Genomic DNA, 22,918 nt, shown 5'->3' on the forward strand with positions numbered 1-22,918 from the left:
GGCCTGACGAGCACAAACACTCACGCATAAACACACAGACACACACATAGACAGGCTGCTGTTGTTGCTTTGAATCTCTAATGTGATCATCCCAAGCAAGACTGTCTTGACCTTCTGTCTCTCTCTCTCTCTTTTGCTTTCCAAATGTCCAGCTCCTGTCCTAATTTGGCTGTGAGGATCAAGCACCAGTCAGCTACGCAGCCTGACCAGAGGTGAGTCCAGTCCTGTGTGTGTGTGTGTGTGTGTGTGTGTGTGTGTGTGTGTGTGTGTGTGTGTGTGTCTGTCTGTGTGTGTGTGTGGGAGAGAGTGAATTCATTGTGTTTACTAGTTAGCAGCCCTCCCCAAACTCCACATAGGCTGTTTTGTTTGTGTGCTCCATGCTTCAACGCCCCTTGTTCTGTTGCTGTGACGGTGTCACACACACACACACACAGAGACCCTGCTCAGACAGCAACAGTTCATGAGTACTGTTCACTCTGTCTGAGAGAGAAAGACTGATGGAAAAATAAGGGAATGTGAAAAAGGCCATACTTCCCCTCTGAGGAGAGTATGAGAGGAAAACGCAGGTCTTTTTATAGAGTGTGTGTGTGTGTGTGTTGCAGACTGTGACGTTAGGTCCGTCTATAGTCAGCAGCAGTAGCGGCCTGTGTGCGTGTGTGTTTGTGTGACTCAGTTCTTTTAGTTCGTCTGCGGTTACTGGTTTCCTTTCCAACAAACACTCTCCATGTCAACATAAATCATAACTGTCTATAATTTTATCAAGAATTCTTCCCTGTTCTGTTCTATCCATTTGTGTGTCTTACTGAATGTACAAATTTGACAAATCCCACACACTTTTAAAGTAAACAACATCAATCATTATTGACAATTATTTGGCATGATTAATGTATATCAATATTCTCTAAGACAGTGGTTCCCAACTGGCGTCCCACAGTCCACAAGTGGGTAATTCTGAATTTTGTGGGTAAAGTATCTGTTGAGCTTGAAAACAACTTTCCTTCTTCTTTGTCAGTTTCAGCACTGCAGCTGTTGTGTTGCCATGTTCTTTTAATCAGGCTTATTTACATGTCCTGTTGTAAAAACAGCTGTAGTAGCCTGAACAAGCCTCAGCTAGTTGTAACTGCCATTGTGTAGCATGTAGGGCTGGACGATATCTCTTATTAATTTGATTAATTTTAATTTTGTTTTTACATGATATGTAAAATGTGTAAATCGTGAAATCGAGTTGTTACAAGATGCACAAAGGTTATTTTAGTCAAAAAGTAACTTAGATTGTAGCTGGCTACATTAGCTGTTTTGAATCATGATAAACTCCCAGGAGTCCCGCGAGCGACGTGTTTGTAACGCTACACGTTCACCTGATGCTGATTACGGGACTGTCTCCAGGTGGCTAGCTGTCTCTGGCTATCTCGTAGTGAATTTAACTCATCTAATCTATGAGAAGGACAGAACGAAGATGACACTGCACACTGATCTGCGCTCTCGATTTGTAGTTAGTTGACAAGGCATCATCTCTGGTTACCGGAGTTGAAGTGCTGGCAGCGCTAGCTAGCAGTCTGCAGATAGCAGGCCGACATCCCGTAACGAAACACAAACAGCAGCAGATCAATTAGTGAGCGGACCTTTTCTGCTCTGTCTGTGCTGAAAATGATTATCAAACTGGATGTGATCTATTTATTTGAAGCATCTGGTTCTGACAGTCAATAGCTGCGTGGGATAACCTGCATTTAATGTGTAATGATGACAGCCTTGCAGGTGGTGCAGGTGTTTTTAATATTCTTGCACAACTGTCTGAAATAATGTTTCAATCCTGCATTTTTCAGGCAAACAGAAATCAAATAAAATTGTTAATCAACCTCAAGCTTGAAAGAAATATTGCCTTTTAAGCCATAATTGCACTCTTTTGCTGCAATGCTTCCTATTTCATTAGATTCTAAAGCCCCACTTTTGTAATTAGTTTTTATTTGTGAAATAGATGGAGTGAAACAAACCAGAGGTGTGTTAAATCAGTCTGTTTGTGGAGCGTGACCTGATGTCTAAGGAAAAATTTGGACCCTGAGGCTAAACCACTTGGGAACCACTAGCTCTAACACACATAACACATCCATAACAGTGGAAACAGCCAGCTCTGTTAAAGTAATAATAATGCCCAGGCTGGCTTATTGGGACACTGTGACTGGCCTTATTTCTAGCGTGTGTGTGTGTGTGTGTGTTTGTGTGTGTGTGCTCTTCTATATATCAAGCCCCGTATAGGTCAAGTGTAGAGTTGTTTAGTGTTACTTGAGATTGTCAGGGAATCACCCTACATGATGGAAAGCATGATCTCCCCAGCCCGCCCCTCTTGTGTTTCACATACAGACTCCCCCCTCCCCCCAACACACACACACACTTCAACCCGTCATCGTTGATTGAGCAGCGTCATATTTCCTATAGGCATGCAAACACACACGCACACACACACGTGCCCCCTCCCTCGCACCAGCACGGACATGTAACCTGCGCCCATCATGAAATATAGAGCACCCAGAGAGAGAAGGAGCAGCTAGAGTTACATATCACGAGTTAACGGACTCATGAAGGAGGTCTCCTCTTGTGTTCATGTTTTCATCAGACATCTCAGCCTCTGTATTTGAGGCAAAATCACTGAAATCTGACATTTTCTATCCTTTTCTGACGCATGTCTAAAAAGTAGGACTATACTCTATACGACTAATTTGTCTCTCTAAAAACCTGCTTTGTGTCAACTCTGATAAGCATCGCATCTTGTGGAGTTGTTATCAGTATTGCTTCATGCTCAGTTTCCTTTTTACCATGGCTCTCTGCCTCTCTCAGGCCAAAATAAGCAGCATGGTTTTCACGTAACAATGCAATTTTTACAAGCAAATTTGTTTTCTCGAAGCGAATTTAATGAAAAAGCGTCTTATATTAGTGAGCCGTTTTCACAGCTCAAGCTTTCCCGGCTTCCATATGGAAGATAAATGAAGCCCCGTCACATGAACCTTCCTCCCACTAAATTTAAAACCTAACATAACTCATTTCAGAGTTTATCCAGCTTGTAAAACCTGTGATGTTGCTGCGGCGACCGGTGGGATGAAGGCAGCGTATACAGTTACACATCACAAGGTTGAGGAAACGCATGCTGTACTGGCTGGCCTTAATGTGTTTCTCCTCTGCTCTGCTGAACTTAAGAAACCTTCACAGACACAGCGTTGTACTTTTAAGGTAGAAACGGGAAAAGCAGGAACCTTTTTATTTACAAAATAGAGAAACAAAATCATCAGTAGGCTTGTGGTTTGATAACAATTAATGAAGTCAGAATCTAATATTGAATCCACTTACTGATTCTGTTTAGATTTAGCTTGCAACTATTTTAAGCTGCATACTTTATGGAAAGCCCTCTAAAAAGTTACTAAAATGTTTACAGAACTTATAACAGGCTTTGCTGGTCAGTTTACATATTTGCTGTCTGATCTTTGCCCTTGTCTTTTTGCTAATAAAAAAGAAAAATAAAAGATTCAATAAGACGTTCATTAGCTGTAAGGTGTCAGATTTAAAAAGTCAGAGGGTTGCAGATTTTATAATTATATAAAATAGAGAACCATTCTCAAAGAATCCTGCCCATCACACACACGCACACCAACTTCCACATTACACACAGTTTCCATCCAGCAAACACACACCACGCCCGCGCTTAACATTCGTATTTGGCGTGTGTGTTTATCTGCGTTTTTGTGCCGGGTTGCTGGTCTCCTCATTGGGATTTCAGAGATGAATTTGACCTAAAAGAAGTGGCGCTAAAAGTCAAACAGAGGACAAGCAGCTCATGTAGTGCTGAATCACTAAAAATAGTAGCTTATCAAATCATATAAATGCAAACAGAAGGATCTAGATAAGTGTTTGTTTTGATGCAATTATTGTTGTTGTTGTTGTCACAGATTCCGATAAGCTATCAGCACTGTACTAAAATAACGTTTTCCTCTATTTTAAAACAGAAAAACATTGAGCACAGGGGATGGGTATTATCTTACATTGATACCACTAAGTGCATGATGCCCGAGTTTGATACTGATGCCTGACTTTGAGGAACATAAACATGTTTTTCTACAGAACTTTGCCTTTGAAGATTTAGATTTGGAAATAAGTAAACAAGACCACCAATATGAGGAAACTTTCTGTGCTTGACTGTCTTCGATCAGTCAATCTGTGCTGCAGACACAAACTGATCAGTACCAAAAAAAATACTGCAGTTTGATACCCAGCACTACTGAGCACAAAAACACATCCATGATCACCATCCACTTAATGTAGGGCTGCAACTAATGATTATTTTCATTATGGATTCATCTGTTGATTATTTTTTCAATTAATCAAGGAGTTATTTGTTCTTTAAAATGTCAGAGAAAGGTGAAAAATGTTGACCGCTGTGTCCCACAACCCAAGATGTAAACTAAAAATGTTCCAACAGTTTACTATCATAAAGGACTAAAGAAAACAGAATTTGTTCACATTTAAGAAGGTGAAACCTTAGCATTTTTTCTTAAAAAATGACACAAAATGATTACTCAATTATCAAAATAGTTGCCAATTAATTTTCTGTTGCTTGACTAATCGATTAATTGACTAATCATTGCAGCTCTACTCTTGTACATACCTATGGGAGTTGTATATTAAAGGGGACATATCATGGTTTTTGTGAATTTTCTGTCATTTATATATTGTTAAAATGTTGGATGTTAAACCTGGTCAAAGTTCCAAAACTTGTGGTGAACGTATGTAAAAACGCTCCCTGCAAGTCAAAAGTCAGGGCTTCAGTCTGCCATGTTTGTTAAGTTACCTCTACTTCCCCATCGTTTGCACACGCCCTCAAACAGCCGTCTGCTCTATGGTCTCTCTCCGCTCGCATATTTCAGATCGGATTCAGACTTGAACGTGTACGGATGTATTTGAGAAATTGACATCTTGAGTAAAGAACCAGAAAAACAGTGAAATCTGACTACTACTGTTTGTTTACGCAGCTTCCAAAAGCTAACCAATCAGAGCAGAGTGGGCTCATCAGGAGGGGGGTCTTAAAGAGACAGGAGTTAAAACAGCCTGTTTCAGACAGAGGCTGAACTGAGGGGCTGCATAAAGGGCCAGTTAAGATGAATAAGGAGTTTTTAAAACTGTAAATCAAGCAAAGATATAAGAGTACAGCCCCAGAATATAACTATAGACCTGGAAATGTGCATATATCCTCTTTATGTGTGTTATGTTTGCAAGACAAAAACAGAAACCACATATGGTTTCTATAATAAAAAATAGTCCATTTGTTTTTGCATTATTCAGAAACATTTGAGGTCTTGACTTTGACGGAAAAAAAACTCCTTAGATGGTCTAACAGTGTGGTTTCCTCTAAGTGTATCTCTCTTCTCTCGCTCTCTTTTTTTAAATTATCTTTTACCCTCGATGCAGGCAGCACGAAGCCTTGTGGTGATCACATGTGCATACATACACATATACACACACACACACACACACACACACAGTCATAGACACAAAAAGAGCCTTCATATACACTGTGGCCTGCATAATACATGCTGTCTTCCTTGACCGCCCTCTCTCTGTAAATGGGTCAGTCGAGATAGACCACTGGTCAGACAGACTTGGCACGCCCTGAGGGCTGCAGACCCAGTGTGTATATCTATGCGTGTGGGTGTGTGCGTTTGGTTGTTGTCAATGTTAAATTCTTTGAGAGCCTTGTAATGGAGTGCATTTGTAAACGAAGCTTCCTTGCAGACACAAGTTTGCCGTTACACCAAGTCGCTATTTGAAAAATTAAGAAAGATGAATAAAAGGGAGCAAGATGACTTTGTTTTCTTTTTAATGTCTGTAAATTCTGCAGCTTGTGATCAGAATATAATGTGTGTGTGTGTGTGTGTGTGTGTGTGTGTGTGTGTGTGTGTGTGTGTGTGTGTGTGTGTGTGTGTGTGTGTGTGTGTGTGTGTGTGTGTGTGTGTCGTCTGGGCTCCGTTCCCTAAGTACCCTTTAGTAAACCACAGTGTATTTTGGGAACACTGAGTGTGTGGTTTTGGAAAAAGTCTGTTTGGAAAGAACTCCCAGCCTATTTCTTATTGCTATGTTTTCCAGCATAAATAATAACCCTGCAGTTCACAACTAATCCTTTGTATAAAGCCGTGTGAGGCAATGGTATGTGTGTGTGTTTGTGTGATAATATGGGTGAATCAGAATCTCATCACACTGAGGTATAATGAGGGGATTTTGAGGCTTTGAAAGGGGAGGATATTATCTCTGTCTCTGAACGGGGAGGATTTGAGGTCTTAAAGCTGTCAGAGAGTCTGGCTCACAGTGTGTGAGAGTTAAAAACAGAAAACACTGCTGTTTGTAGTCCAACTCCACTAATGATGGGGTGTTGTTCCTTCAGGATTCTCTGTCTGGATAAAAGTCTGTTTTTAGTCTCTCTGGTTATGCTTAAGATTGTTGTTTAGCGGTTGCACAATTTGACAGTTTGTCATTTTGTCACAGCAGGAGTGTGTGTCTAGTTGTTACAAGCTGTTGCACCACACTAACTGGACAATGAGACATTTTTATTGCAGACTTAACAGTAATTTGAGCTCATAAAATCTTAATTTTACATCAAATGACGGACATCCTATGCTATTTGCAGACAAATAGGTCACGCTTATTCACATAAACGTGTCCTGTAAAGAGAAATAGAAACAAAGTAGCGCTGCAAGGATTAGCTGATTAACTTTGCACCACTTGCTGTTCTGCCCACAGGAAGCTAGCACTATTTTTGACTTTCACAGCCTGCTATCACTAGCGAGATGTAAAATATTTATCGATAGTTTAGACACAGATCTTTTCACTTCCTTATAGTAGCCATTAGGGCTGCAACTAGTCGATTAATCTCTCTATAAAATGTCAAAAATACACATTAAAAGCACTCAGAGCACAGTGGTGTCTAAATGTCTTGTTTTGTCCAGCCAGCAGTTCAAAACCCAAAGAATTCATTTATGAAAAAGAAACATTTTTTAAAAATGTATCATTATCAAAATAGTTTCCAATTGTCTATCAATTAATCAGCTGATCATTTTAGCTGTAGTGGTCACTTAAAAAAAAGACACCCTATTATAAAATAATCCAGGTTCAATGCACTACATACAGCTGAAACCATGAAGATATATTATATTATTATCTTATATTATATTACATCCAAGACACATTGCAGGAGTCTAAGGATCAAAAATAATGAATTTGTTATAATTCAGCCAGACCAGCCCCAAAAGCAGGATGGGTGAAAAAGGGTTAATCGATTAGTGAAATTAATCAGTGTCTGCTTCTAGCTCCCCAAATAAACTCTGTACGTTCTGAGTTTTGGACTTTAAAGACGTCATATTTGGCTCTGGTTCTTGCATCTTATAGACTAAATGATTTGGAGTGATCCTGCTTTCCTCCTGTGGTAGGTTAGAAAGCCAAGGTCAATATCCTTTTTCCTCTCATCACAGAGCCAAACGTTCATTAAGTCTCTGTTACGGCTCGATTCCACCGGGCGCGGCTGCGTCACGTTCCAGCTGCGACACGGCCGCCAGATCTGATTGCGGCCACTTTAGTCAACGCTTGTGATCCCACCAGACACGTTTCAGAAGTGTCCCAGAAGCAGCTCTGAGCTCCACTATACATACGGGCCTAGTCCATTTTTTTTCACGGAAGCCGCGTCAAGCTGCACAGAGCAGATGAGCCAGGCAGGAAGTCAGACACAGGAACGGCACAGAGCATCAGGTCAGTTTTCATTCGTTTGTCACATCACTACATCAACATTACGTCATAACCGGTGGCACCAGGCCAGCAGTCAAGCGGTCAGAGGATATTTGTCACCATGGACGAGGAGAGGTTCATCTTGGAAGTGGAAAATCACAAGTATTTATGACACCACTGCTGAGACCATGACTGCCCCGGTCCCTGACTTCCTGTCCAGGTAGAGGGGCGGCTCTCTTCTCTCCGGCGCTACCGCCAGAAACGCTCCCAGTGGAGTATGACGCCATGAAGAGGACGGAACAAAACCCCGCTGCAGCCGGAACATGACACATGTTCACCGTGTCTGGTGAAATCAAGGCGTTAGAGCAGTGAAAACAGTGTGTGAATGTGAGGCGGGTTACTCGTGTGTGTGTGTGTGAGAGAGAGATAACTACCGTAAATCTCTGTGTTTGTGTTAACAGAGGAAGAAGGACAGGACACTTTCTTGCTTCCTCACCCTCCATCTGCTATTCGCTCTTCACATGCACCCTTCTTCTTTCTCTCTTTTTCTTAATCTGTCCATTATTCCTTTCTTTTACAACCTCTTATCACCTCCCTATCTCTGTCTCTCCACTTATATTTTAACATGTAGGCCTTTTTATAGACCCTTTAAACACATTAAACTACACATAAAAAATGATAAACCAGCATATAGTCCATGCTCGTTTTTTCTCTCTCTCTCTCTCCTTCTCTTTGTTTCACTTTGAAGTTTTAAATAAAGAGCAAGTATATGATGTATGTAGACAGGAATAGAGTGCTTCAGTAGTGGAAGATGGAGGGAGGAGTGATGATCGTAATCGTAGACAACAGCAAGAGAGTGGCTTTCTTCCTGTTGCTAAAAATGTCTCTCGCCTTCTGGGGCAAAAGCACACACACACACACACACGCAGAAATGTGTACACACACACCAGCACCTCTGCATTTTATGAGCAGCATGCACGCTGCATTTATGGTTATAGGATCAAGTTGGTTTCCAGTTGGGTGCGTTAAGCCTACTGGTGGTTTTGATGTGTGTGTGTGTTTAGTTTTTGCAACCAGCAGACGTGTGCGCTTGACGTAGAAACCATTCACACTTGAGTAGAAACTTTTCTCTCCTTCCTGCTTCTGAACATTCTTGATGTGTTGAACTTGGACTCACTCCACCGCGGCTTTGAAAACACACACTTTGACACACACTAATACACGTGTATTTCTTTTAAGTGGTGAGTTCATCGCACTTATAAACATTTAAGCGTTGTGGTTTGGAACACACACACACACATACACACTTTTTTGAAGGTGAACTGTGACACAAACTGCAGATGGCTGCAGCATTGACTCATCAAACACCAGTGAGCCTTTTTTTTTTTTTTTTGAGAAGTATCTAAGAAATAACAACACTTGAAAAATGTTTTAAAGTAACCACACTGGAAACGATGACACACACAGAGATGGTGGGGCTACTCTGATGAATTTAGAGAAACTGTTTACAAGAAGAAACCCGTAGAAGAATCAGAGATCCACCTCACAGACTGAAACAGGCCTTCACATGCAAAGCCGGATGTCTTCACATCGCTCTGCAGTAGGGGTGCAACGGATCACAAGACTCAGGGTTCGGATCGTATCACGGTTTTGAGGCACAAATCGGATCATTTTTCAGATCAGGAAGAAGAAAAAAGTGAGTCAAATATCATTTTACTTTCCATTTATTCTGTAAAACACTTACAGCAAGGAACTTTAGCCCATGGTATTAAATGAAAACAACATTCAAGATATCCAATGTCAATCCAATCTTAAAATATATAAAATATTCAATACTCAATTGTTAGATTAAAGTGCAATATAAGACATGATACCATCTTCTTTTCTCTTTCGTGTCCACATCATCTAAACTTGATGATAACTTACAGACATGAACACACGTCTTGACCTGCAGCTTAGTGTGTTGAGAGAGTCATCAAACAAACATTCACTGGGGAAAAGTGCACCTCTAATGAGCATGTAAACATACCTGCAAATGTCACTCCGGACCTGTTAGATGCCGTTAGCGTCAGGTTGTCTGTCTGTGACTTATAGCTACAGCAGTTTGTTTACTTTGTCTCCAATAAAACAAAGTGTGACCTACGACCAACTACGTCCTGTCACACCACTACTCTGCAGAATGAAAGCATCAAACCTGAGTGAAAAGTATGACAGTAAAAAAGCAAAAAGTGCAGCAGAGAAGGACGAAAAACACACGCAGAAAGTCTAATCTAAATGGAAACAGCAAACGTCATCACATATTTATTGTAATATTTCAGAGGATAGAAGGATAATTTATGAAGCCAAAGTGAAAAGCCAAAAGCTCTCTCTGCCCTCTGAGTCAGCCTGGCCCGCAGCCGCTACCCTCCATTATTCTCCATCTATCTGCTCCTCCATCCCTCCATCCAACCCCCCACCACCCCACTCACACTGCAGGACAACGCCGCGTTACATAACAGAAATATAAAGAAATACAAAGAGACTGAAAGGCTGAAGAGGAAGGAAGAGATACTGAAACAGAGAGAGAAGAGGGAAGGAGAGTGGCTAACCACGAAGCCTCCATGTTCTCCACTTTACGGCTTATTAACCGCATCCACTTCTTCTTGTCTTCCTCTCCTGCCTCCTACGACTTCAAGCAGTACTCCATCAATTTAGCATTGCGCTCATATAACAGTAAAAGCAGGACCAGAGATTCCTTCCTTGTTAAAACCTGGAGCCTACATCACCCACAATGCAACTCAACAGTAGATTATTCAGTTTGGAGATTCAGGTTTGTTACGCTAGTAGTGCCTAATTATTTGAATCTCCTGCAGTATTGGTAGGCAACTGTCATCTCGCACAATCACACACGAAGCTTGCAGTAGTTTAATATAATAATAATAGCTAAACAACGATTTCTTTTTGTTATTCTTAGTATTAAATAACTTTTAAGCTCCGGCTCGTCGCTCTGCTCCTTTTTTTTAACCACAACAGAAGCTCACATTAACTCTATTACCAGAAGATCCAGTTTCAAAGACAACTTACTGTAATAACACACTGACTGTAACACTGACACACTGTCTAATGTGCCCTGTGACCTAGATATCGATTATCAGATGATAATCAAACAGTGAGGTTTATTTTAGTGGTGGTCAGCTGTGAATATGACCAAAAAAAATCATATATTGACTGTAACAGTTGTAGTGAGAGTGTAGTGAGTGTGTTTAGTGTAATGTTATATTTATTACACTGCATAGAGAGGATCAACTTGGTCACAATCAATAGACTGGTTGATATAAGCTACAAGTTACACAAGAGGTGAGAAATAACCTGATATCTGTTAGTAAAAATTGGCTGATTTCTGTTAATCTGCCAGTAAAGTGGAGGTGTGTGTGTGTGTGTGTGTGTGTGTGTGTGTGTGTGTGTGTGTGTGTGTGTGTGTGTGTGTGTGTGTGTGTGTGTGTGTTAGAAAACAAGAATGTAAATGGAAACCAGTGAACTCAGATAGTTTGATTTACAAATGGAGACGTGATTCTGATAACTCTGTAAGACCTGCACAGTTTCGCCTTCACAGCTGATATTTGCAGAGCTTTTAGCCACATCAAACAGTCTGGAAAAAGCCAGTAAGTGGACCTTGAGTTAAGATTGTTTTAAGAAGTAGAAGATTGTCATTTCCTTTTTCACAATAAATGTGATTTGTGAGACAGATTTCTACCTGCACGGACGGGCACAAACACGCATGTTACATTGTGTTATTCATCAGCAGACACACCTATAGACACACACACACACACACACACACACACACACATAGCATACAGTATACATACACTGACAGCAACACTTAATTAATGTGAACACCAGCACGCGTGTGTGTGTGTGTGTGTGTGTGTGTGTGTATGTGTGTGTGTGTGTGCGTGGGTGGAGTTCAGGTGTTTGAATGCAACATTATGTGTTTTTTTTTGTTTTTGTTTTTTTTTTCCAAGCCAACACACCCAAACCACTGCAAGGGATCCAACCCACAGCCGTACCCAAATCTTTCCAGGAGAGTGTGTGTGTGTGTGTGTGTGTGTGTGTGTGTGTGTGTGTCAGAGTATGATTCAATATAACCACCATTAAAGTAAGAAGGCCCACGCTCGCTTATTGGGACATTGTTTGTTTATGTTGTAAGATTGGTGTCAATGGAGACGAGATGTAAAAGTGACTTGAGGCGAATTACTGGTGTGTGTGTGTGTGTGTGTGTGTGTGTGTGTACGAGGCAGACTGTGATTCAAGAGTATAAACATCAGAAGAAGATGTGTACATTGTGTGTGTGTGTCTGTGTTTTATGTTGGAGGACAGTCAAATCAGCATAAATGTGTGTATGAGTGTGGTTGTGTGTGTGTGTGTGTGTGTGTGTGTTGGCCCCCCTTCTCTCCGTCATCAGTCGTAAGGACACACCTGCCTACCAGGTATATAGACCTCAGTCCTCCTCCTCTTCTTGTTACTCCGTCACTCACACTGCTCTCTCTTTCTCTCTCTCTGGCTGTGTGTTGTGTGTTTTCAGTCTAAGATGCCCTAGGCGGGGAGAAGGGAAATGTAAATGGCTTCCAAAGTGAAAGATGCTGTGGTGTGGTACCAGAAAAAGGTAAGAAGCTCTGTATTTCTTGCATTTTCACGCTGGCTTGGTTTTTGCTTTTGACATAATATGAGGAGAAAATCTGACTGTTTATACCTGGTTATGCTTTTTTTTAAAAAAGCATTTGCAGCATAATGGTCTCTAAAAAATTCATAGTGTATGAGAAATTTAAAAGGACAGCATGAGACTGAATGTTAGTTATTTATGCTGCGACATTTACTCGTTAAATATTTGAACTCGGCATCACCACTTACACACCAGAGAGCCGTGCTTCACACTGGATGGCACAGTTTGGTAATTCTGAATCTAATAAGCAGGTGCTGTAATCATTGCAGCCTGTTTCTGCTGAGGAAGAGTTTGTTGTAAATCCTTCATCAGCCTGAGGATGTTTCGTCTGCCGTATGTGTGTTAACTTGACCCTTTTATTTACACATATGGATGTACAGATGTGCAGAAATATATGATGTCTTAAGATTCAGCTAAATGTCTGTAAATGGTAAAACAAACCCCAGCATATCTTGCCTAAACAGTGCAGACAGCAAACATCTGCTGATTTTCTTCTTTTTTTTAATAACTTGGGGAGGATTTTATCTCTTTTTATTAGATAACCATAGTAGCGAGATGATGGGAAACAGGGGAGAGAGAGTTGCAACAAAGGTCGCCAGCAGGATTCGAGCCGGTGCCGTTTACCACTTTCATTGATCGTTTAATCTATAAAATGTCAGAAAATTGTGAAAAACGCCCCAGATGACGTCTTAAAGTTGCTTGTTTTGTCTGACCAACAGTCCAAAACCCAAAGAGATTCTGTTTACTGTTGCAGAAAACAAAGAAAACCACCAAATATTCACATTTTGGAACTGGAACCAGTGAATTTCTGGCATATTTGCTAAGAAACGATTAACGATTATCAAAATTGCTGCTGACTAATTTTCTTTTGAACAACTAATCAATGAATCAACCAACTGTTTCACCTCTAATACAAAAAGATATACAATAAAGTGACAGCAAATCTGCCTACTTCAGTTGTAAATGATCATACAAAAAAAATGAACAGTGTGAAATGAGTCCTATTTTAGCACCTTTTTAATTATTTAAACCATGATTGGACAAAATTTTATGCTAGGAGAGTGTTTAGAGGTGCTCAATGATGAACTCAAGGTTGTTTATTTGTTTTTATGGATATTTTCTAACCTTGCATTCAGCCAAGAACAAAAAGAAAGCTGTATGCACATAACTAAAGTGAAGTCAAGCAAGTTCAAAAGCCTTTTGTCTCTGTAGTTTCTGTTTTTGCACTCTGACAAAGGCATAGCTGTTTAATCCTTTATTACTCAAATCAGAAACTAGTGAAGCAGCATTAAAAGACATTGTGATATTTGGTTGTGCAGAGTCTTTTTGACAATAAACTCTGCAGTGCTGTCAGCAGCAGCAGCAGAGTCGAGCGGTTTGGTACAGTGTGAAACCAGACTGGTGTTGTGTGTCGTCTTGTTCCATGGTCTCCGATATCAGATCCTCCGCTGGACTCCAGCGCTGTTCCCCCTGCAGCTCTCAGCTTACACAACCTGTCTACCTGTCGTGATGACCCCCCCGTCTGTCTCTCCTCAAGCTGTTTCTGCCCGTCTGTCATCCCGTTACTATTTCCTCTTCAACCTCCGTGTCTGTCTGCCTTCATCTTTGTCTTTCATCTGTCTATCATATCACATCGACCCATCTCGTTTGTCTGTCTCTGATCTTCTGCTCGCACCTGGCAGATGTAGACATCAACATAAGCTTTCACTGTGGAACATGATCACGCTGAACATGAGTGACATCACTAGATACAAACTGAAATAAATGTCTGAACACTATCTGTATGAGACAATCAGCTGTTGTCTAACAAAAATAGAAGAATTTCACAGCTTTGTTTCTCTAGTTTGGTTCTTAAATGATCTCCAATTTAATGGCAGGAAACATTAAAAAGACTTTTAAAATCTACAGATTCCATAGAGAAGACAAATAAATTAGATTTTTTAAAAGAAAAAATGCGTTAAATCATTTAAGCTCAGGCTTGTTAGCTCCGTCAGAGTATTCAGTAACCATGCACGGTTGTTTATGTGTTGTGTGTGTGTCTAGCTGAGCTTGTCTGGGCAGACGCACCACTGATGACAACCGCTGAGTCATGACTGAACAAAACTCCTCCTCGGAAGCAGATCAAACCTGTCCGATTGTCCTCAGGACTCCTTTATCTCTGACGTCTCATTTAGACATTTTTTTTTTAATTCTCAGATTACCTGAATGTAAATGAGATAAGACAAAGATACTCCATTGAAGATTGTGTTCAGACCTTTTCTGATAGACGTCACCATTTTCGTGTCTTAGCCGGTTGAGTCACCAGGACGATCAGATTTTATTCATCTCCATCTATTCAAATATCTCTTGTTTGTTGCATCCGTGAAGCCGGCCAGTATTATAGTAGATAGACGAGGCCTTGGAGGTGAAGGATGGGTAATTTTCAACTATTATATTCTGTCAAATCTGTGTGCTGGTTTAGCAGAAAAAAATACAAGAGGGAATGAAAAACACTCTGAGCCTGAAACCTTGCAGAATAAATGAACACTGCCCTCAGGAGAGTGTTGAGGTGTCTCCTGACAGACTTCACATGACTGCTGTGGAAAAAAAAAACCTGTTGTGTCTGTAGCCTTGACTTTAAGAGTGGTGGTTTATATACCAGCAGGTCTTTGCTCAGGTTATGTGCTAGATAATATTATTGTAATGTAATCATGAGTCAGTGACTAATTATTGTTCGTTCACCCAAATGACCGTTCAGTGGTCTCTAGTGGTGACAAGCTGTGCAGATTTTTGCTTTAAGGGCTGCAGCTAATGATTATTTTCATTATATATTAATCTGCTGATGGTTTTCTCAATTAATCAAATAGAAGGTTGGTGATTAAAACATCAGAAAACACTGAAAAATGCCTTTGAATACAAAACGAGTAGAGCTCAAGGATGAAGTCATGACATGTCATATTTTTTTCCGAGCAGCACTCCAAAATCATGAAATAAAACCGTTTTTATATGGTTTTGGTGAAACAAGCTTTTATTACATAGAAATACATGCCAGCTTAATATTGTTTTGCATTTTTCTGTTGATTTTAAGTGCGTGAATGTACAAAAATGGTGCAAAACGCATCAAACAAATGGGACGACTCTGGCTTGGAATAATATTAAGTGTTTTTTTTTTAGTTTTGTAAGTCAGAGCAATATGAAGATGTCAGCTTGTGTTCTAGGATATTACGATCAGCATTTTTCATTGTTTTCTGATGTTTTTATAGACCGAACCATTAATTAATGAAAGTTTCAGCCCTACATCAATCTGTTAACTAGAAGAAACAACAGATTTCAGGTTGCAGAGACACGTCCAGATTTCCAAACAGCTCTATGTAGCTGGAATTATCCTCGTCATCCTCGGCTCTTCAACCTCTCTCCGGTCCTCAGGCAGCGGCCCACATGAGTCACGGTGTATTTCTGACCGTGCTATGTCTGGAGAGAAGCTGCAAATAGACTCTGTGTTATGTAGTGTGGAAGCTGCCTTTTTTCTCACCACAGTGCCATGCCAAACCCATATCACAGTGAGGACACGCAGCCATGTCATCTACATCTGCTACAGCACCAGATAGACTTTTTTTTTTTTTTTTTTTTTTTTTTTTTTAATGTCTGCCACACAGCGTTTGCTTTGCCAAGTAGGAAGCCATTTGCCAGCTTCCTGTTGGGATTAGTCAGCTTTATTGTGAGCATTTTATTAAACGTAACTTGCATGCCTGGCATGTGGGGGATGTATCTGAGCTTAAAAAGTTGCACTGTAATAAATCAGCTTATAGCTCATTTGCATGGTGCTTTAAGGCCTATTTTAAGAGATAATGTGACACAGTTCATATCCTTGGTACGTGGGCGAGATCTGTGGGTGTTAATGACTTTATAAGATCAGAAAGTTGGAGCGAAGATTGTGAATATAGTGAGCTTGTGAGGACAGTTGTAGGACACAAAGTGAGCTGCTGCTGCTGCTGTTGTTGTTTCGTTTTATCAGTCAAACCACAAATGACAAATCATGAAAAAATACAGCAAACTCACAAAGAAAATCCCCTTCTCTTAATGCAGTAGAGCTTAAACAATAAGTCAATTAATTGTTCAGATGATCGACATAAAACTTAATCGGCTAATTGGTTAATCGTTTAAGTCAATTTGGAAAAAATGCCAAATATTCTCTGGTTCCAGCTTCTCCAGTTTGAATATTTGCTGGTTTTCTTATTCAACTATGATATTAAATCTCTTGTATCTGTTGGTTTTGAGTTGTCGGTCGCACACAACATTTGAATATATCAACTTGGGATTTGTGAAAATGTAAAAAAAAATGTTTGTAGTTTTTACTTCCAACCTGAATTTTGCGATAGCTTCTCAGATTTAAACAGACATAGAAAACTGAGGTTGATTCACATTCACTTACTCCTGAAAGTTATTATTGATAGTAATATATTTATGATCTGAAGTAAGGAAAGTGATCACTTGTTGTTTTTTTTTATCTCTGACCTCATGACTGACCTGCATAAGTTCACTGAACCTCCCGTTAGTCGTCCTGTGCAGAGCAAATAAAAGTGAAGAATCTCTCACTCATTTGATCTGTTTGTGGTTCTGGCTGATGAAAAGATTTTCCTCATCTGTCACACACACACACACACACACACACACACACACACACACACACACCTGTTTGAGCTGAAAATAGACCTTACACACACTCTACAGCAACGCCTCTCTGTGTGTTGCCATGGTCACACATGAAAACACACCACAGGGGTTAATCTGCGCCACAGCCAGCTGTCTGACCCAAATACCTTTTAATTGTTCTTTCACCAATTCATTCACTCACTGATTATTTGTGTGTTTTTTGTGTTCATTCACACTTTTACTGGTGCTGTTGTAGAAAATAACTCGCTTAATGAATCAATTCTTGCTTTTATTGATCATTTTTATGCAATTATTGATTGCATAAATTTAGGTTTCATCTTAAAACAATGACAGATGATTGTTGGTGTGATTAGAGATTAATATTAAATAAAGGAGTTGTCTCAAAACTGTAGATTAGCATGTAGTTGGACTTTTAGGACATAATCTCTGTTTTTGGATTTGTGGTGAAAATATTCACAATTTTTATTCACAATATAATCAGAACTGCTGTCCATTGACTTGAGTTGTGTTTTAGTTGAATATCTTCATGTTTTAGACAGTCGGTTGGACAAAACAAGCAACTGGAACATGTCATCCTACACCAGCTAATCGTTAATCCATCACTTAATTCTTAATAACTACTAACCAGTTCTAGTGATTTATTAAATCAGGTTGCACCATTAAAAAGTGTCTTGTCTAGTAAACACTTTTAAATGTGTAAATTGGTTGCTAGGAAGTCACAGTAGCATCACAATCTGTAACATAACTTCCAAATAACCAGATGATTTAATAAAGCTGTCGGTCCTTTGTGGTGGGTTTATATCTGCTTACCTGGAGAAATATGTGTTTTTCTTTTTAATTAGAAGTATTAATGTAGTTTACAGTGAGAGGGAAATATTCAATTAACTAACCTAACTGACGTTACTTGGTGATTTAGTCGAACATTAGAATAAAAGGTCAGACGACGTAGATATGTTTGGTTTAAGTGTGCTTCTCCATGCTTCTCTCATAGGCTTCAATAGATCTGGTACCAAGCAGAGCGTTACAACGTTGGTATTATGACATAATGACCCTTCCTTCTTTTATATTTCCTCGGTACAGTTATCTCTCTTACACAACAGTTCCACCTGGCAGTGAGTGGGTGTAGTAAGAGCTAATCTCTGCCCAGGAACTAGTCTGTGGTGCAACCAGTTTTAATTTAATGATGCATAAATCTGCACTTAGTGAACTCTTATGTTATAACTAGACTAAATTTGAACTTATGAACAGCTGGTGCAACCGGCCACTGGTCATTTTTGATATGCATTTTTCATACATTACATAGACTAAATGATGGATTGATTAATCCAAATATAAAAATTTTTTAATGGTAATTAAGAACTTAATGGTTAATAAAAGTAATCATAAGCAAAATGATACATTTCTGTTTCTGAGTTTTTTAAGTTGAAACCTTCATTCATTCATTTATGGCTCTGTAAAATTTTCCATCTGTTCACCTGCATCACACTGAAAGTGAAAGTATCTCTCATCTCATTAGCAGCGTTCTGTGTGTTTCCATTGAGGCGTGTTGATGGTTAATTGGTGTGCAAGAGTCGACCACACCTGGACAGACATTTGTTAATAAGTGATTTCCACAAACGGGTGAGGGGATTTACCATCACGGCCAGTCTCACGCTGTGGTTGTCAAACTGGAAAGAGGCAGGAAAAGGTAGATGAATAATTTATATGGAGACATAAAATAGATTTGGCCTTTTAGATTTTTTGTTTGGCTGTTTAACTTGCCTACAGACACACAGCAGGGACAGCATTACATAACCAGTAGTTCCACGTCATTTCAAAACTTTACATAATATTTGAAAACTCATTTTGGGGTCACAGCCAAAAGTTTGAAATCTGTAATTTAGGGTTATTTTAATTATTGATTCTTTAAATGACTTGATTTGTTTGATCAAGAGTCCAAAACTCAAAGATTTTCAATTTAGAATGATATAAAACAGATAAAAGGAGAAAATCATCATTTTGTGAGGCTCAAAACAGCAAATGTTTTGTTAGATAGACAAATTGATGAGTGGACTTATCGTTTCACCTGGAAAAGACGACATTTAACCTGCATTTATTGATTTCATAATACAGCAAATGTATTAGCAAACAGTCATATTTACACATCCAGAGACAAGAGGTCAGATTAGATTTGGAGTTGTGTTTCTGGCCACCGGACAACATCAGTCCAATATTAACTCTCCTTTTAGCTTTGTTTTGGTCTCCACCGTCTGCTGAGGGAAATATCTGCTCGTCAGCAGCTAAATATTCCACTATGTTCACCAGCAACTGGCTGACTCTCAGCGTCTGCTGTTTGGTGCTGGGCACGTCGTGTACAGTGGGGGTTAAGATCCTTTCCTGCTGTGCCTGAAAACGACAAAGAGCTGAAAGATGCTAAAATGCCACATAGAGCTGCAGAGTCGGGCAGTAAATCACTTCGATTGACACCTTTCTATATAACTCATAGTCATCTGATCCATTGTCAATGTAAAAATATTGTTTAGAGCAGCTTTAAGGTCAAACATTAAAGACTGAGCAGAGGAGTGTGCCTTCAAAAAGGCAACACACTTCTGCAGTAGCTGGTAATTGATGCCGCTTGAACCCCAACTAGTGTGTGTGTGTGTGTGTGTGTGTGTGTGTGTGAGAGAGATACCCCCTCCGTTGCAGAGGCAGTTGTTATATAACTGTTGCTTTACCGACATAATCCCTCTCTCTCTCTCTCTCTCTCTCTCTCTCTCTCTCTCTCTCTCTCTCTCTCCCCCCCTCCATCCGTCGTCATGGTGACCCTCGCACTACCGCAGCGGCACACTTGGCCTCGTCATCTTCCCATCTGGTTCACTCTCAGCACTTGATTTGCTTGTCAAATCGCTGAAGTCTGTGGTTTTTCTCAGTGAAATCAGTCTCACTTGTTTCATTTGCTGTTTATGAACATAAATATTAAACTTCTGGCTCCTACTAAAGAATTATTCTGTTTTATTTCAATTTTTTTATAATTGAAAGACAAAATAATGATCACAAAATCGAGAGGTAGGTCGACAGAGACTGTAATTTAAGTGCTTTGTTGCTGAAGAACTAATTTACTCTTCAGGAGGTGATGAGGTAAACAGATAGTGATGTAAGGATGAGTGTGTGTGTGTGTGTGTATGTCTGGATAAGAGGATTTACAGCACCGCTAATTCCACTCTGTTAGATCTCAGTTACCTTACTACTCCATGATGTAACACAGGATGTGTGTGTTTTTATGTGTGGTAAATTTACTCCTCTTTCCATGCCTGTCGTCGTCGTCCTCCTCCTTATCTACACATCATCCTTCTTTATCTCTCTGCTCTGTAGTCTGGTCATGTTTGCAATCTGGATGTCCTCCACGTGTACTCGTAACATCCTCTCCTCTATATGTGAGTGTGTGTGTGTGTGTGTGTGTGTGTGTCTGTACTTTTTAATAGGTTGAGTAACGTGGAAAATTAACTGTCAGGCCAAATGTAACACAGTAAATCAGTCAGTCAGACGTTAGAAGTAAATGCTGCTCAGAATAGGCCTGTTGTTTTTAACTGGTGAAGACTCGTGATCCACATTTGCTTCTTTTCCAGCGTTGGATTATGTTTGTTTTTTGTAACATGTAAAGAGGTGCAATCTACAGTCACTTAATACATCATAAGACAGACAGAATAAAGTTGTCAAGTCTCTACAGTTGCAGAAATATTTCATTAAATAGTTCAAAGAACCTTAAATGTTTTTATGTCAGATCATAAAATATTGAAGTGATGTTTAATGTTGTTGTTTTAAAGAAAGAATGGACTAATTGTTCTTACAAAAACAGTCCAAAGCAAAGTCCACTTTATTAGCTTTTGTTTCTCCACTTTTCTGAACTCTTTAAGGCCTCCTCCGTCATGTTGGCTTATTTATTTTTTAAAGCTCCCCTCCAGTCAAAATATGTTTTTCTTCTTGTTCCCTCAGTTGGATGTTTGAGTTTCACTGTGCAGAATAATGTTTGTGCAGAGTTTGACACCAGAAGACTGTTTTCACATTCATCTGCTGAAAGTGGGAAAGTTTCTCTTAGTTTAAAGGGCGGGGTCTACGAACATGATTTGTGACATCACAACTAGTTTTGACCCAATCAAAACGCTTGTTTACAACTTACACAATGTGGAAACTTGGAGCCTCCAGACACTTATAAATGATTTTCCAGTGAAGTAAGAGACATCTTGTGTCCAGTAATTGAACCTTAGAGATGAAAAATATTTGCATTTTCATCGATTCTGGATTTTTAACAAGGCTGAACGCTTTTTGTGGAACAAAAACAAAACATGTCAGACACAATTTATTATTCCAAACAGAGTTTGTATAGTATAATTTTAAAAAATAATTTGTTTTTTATTCATTTGTGATGTAAGTGAATGAAGTCAGGGCATATTTATATTCGTAACACAATAATAAAGATGTCATCATCATGTAAAATACTCATCCAATGTGCCAAAAGAAAAAGAAGAACTGTCACTTTCTTGAGTAATTGCAGGTTGGCCAAAGTTTTACGGCTTACGTCTTTGTTTAACTTAATGTTTTTGTTCTGTTTTATATAAAAAAAAATTAAAAAACTACTTAACAATTTAAATAAGTTGAATAAGTTTGTAACTGCTGTGTTTGGAAATGATCAGAAACTTTGGGGAAGCTGATGGTGTCATGACGGCCATGTGCTGCAGGAGAAATCACTATTTCACTATGAACATGACACACAAACAACATGTAAAAGTCGTGCGGAACGATCCATCTTGAGATCAATGTTGTTGGGATGTAATTTGGGATGATGACAATGTGACGCACTGCCTGACCCACATCCCGTATCTGTGTGGGATATCACACGTCATCATTACTCTTTTTTTTTTTTATATGAGCTGTCCAGATGTTTGAAATCAGGAAAATATTACGTGGATTCAGATTAATTACAGACATTTTAAAAAATACTGACAGAAAAACTCTCTGCTCTCTTCATAAAATATTAAGTTTTGCTGCCCAGCAAAAGAATACAGGAGAGAAAAAGAGGAAAGAACGGAGAACAAGATCTATAAAGGAACTATTTAACCTCCATTGGAGACACTTTCTCTCCATCCTCACCCATTTTCTCTCTCTCTCTTCATGTTTTTCCTTCTTCCTCCCTCTCCTTCCCTCTCTATCCATGTTTGATGAAGACTCATTAAAGATGCAGAGTTTCCATTGGCGAGCTCGCGGGGTGACCCAGACTCAATGCCTTGGAGACACACACACACATATAAATACACTGATCTGCTGAGCTCAGATCATCAGCTGATCCTCTTATGTCTCTGAAACACTCACTATGGAAAAAGCAACAGAAATATGTGACTTTATCCTCCCAGTGTCCTTTTATTTTATCTCCAGGCCGAGTTTTATCTGCTAATTGTCGATTTAAAAAGCAAGAGAAACAAGACACTGGCAGGGTGAAGTCAGCACAGTTTGATCTCTGAGAGGGTTTGTTTTGTACTTTTGTGTTTGTGTTCCCAGGTCAGATGTCTGCATGAGGTACAAATCTATCTTGTTCCCACGGTAACACCACCTTGTATCATTGTCTGTTTTTATTTTTCAACATCAGATGACTCTCCGTCCTGCTAGAAACACACTGCATATGTGTGTGTTGTAGAGCCACTCATGCACACTTATACACAATATACACACTTTCTCTACCCCGAAGTCACACACTCCTCCCTTCTTCTTCTGTGTGTGTGTGTGTGTGTGTGGCTGTGTGTGTGTGTGTGTGTGTGTGTGTGTGTGTGTGTGACA

At 39.6% G+C, this 22,918-nt stretch overlaps 1 protein-coding gene across 5 annotated transcripts in view; it reads left to right on the forward strand.

Moving 5' to 3' along the window:
- The window catches only part of LOC121890557 (protein PHTF2-like), a 52,445-nt gene that overhangs the window by 9,502 nt on the left and 20,025 nt on the right, over positions 1–22,918 (forward strand). For all 5 annotated transcript variants that reach the window (XM_042402966.1, XM_042402965.1, XM_042402962.1 and 2 more), the window contains exons 2-3: positions 153–212; positions 12,320–12,400. In XM_042402966.1, coding sequence (XP_042258900.1) covers positions 12,356–12,400 — 45 coding nt within the window. In that variant the 5' untranslated portion in view covers positions 153–212; positions 12,320–12,355. The remainder of the gene's footprint in view (positions 1–152; positions 213–12,319; positions 12,401–22,918) is intronic.

This window comes from Thunnus maccoyii, chromosome 23 (genome assembly GCF_910596095.1).
Source record: "Thunnus maccoyii chromosome 23, fThuMac1.1, whole genome shotgun sequence".
NCBI classification, from domain to species: Eukaryota; Metazoa; Chordata; class Actinopteri; order Scombriformes; family Scombridae; genus Thunnus; species Thunnus maccoyii.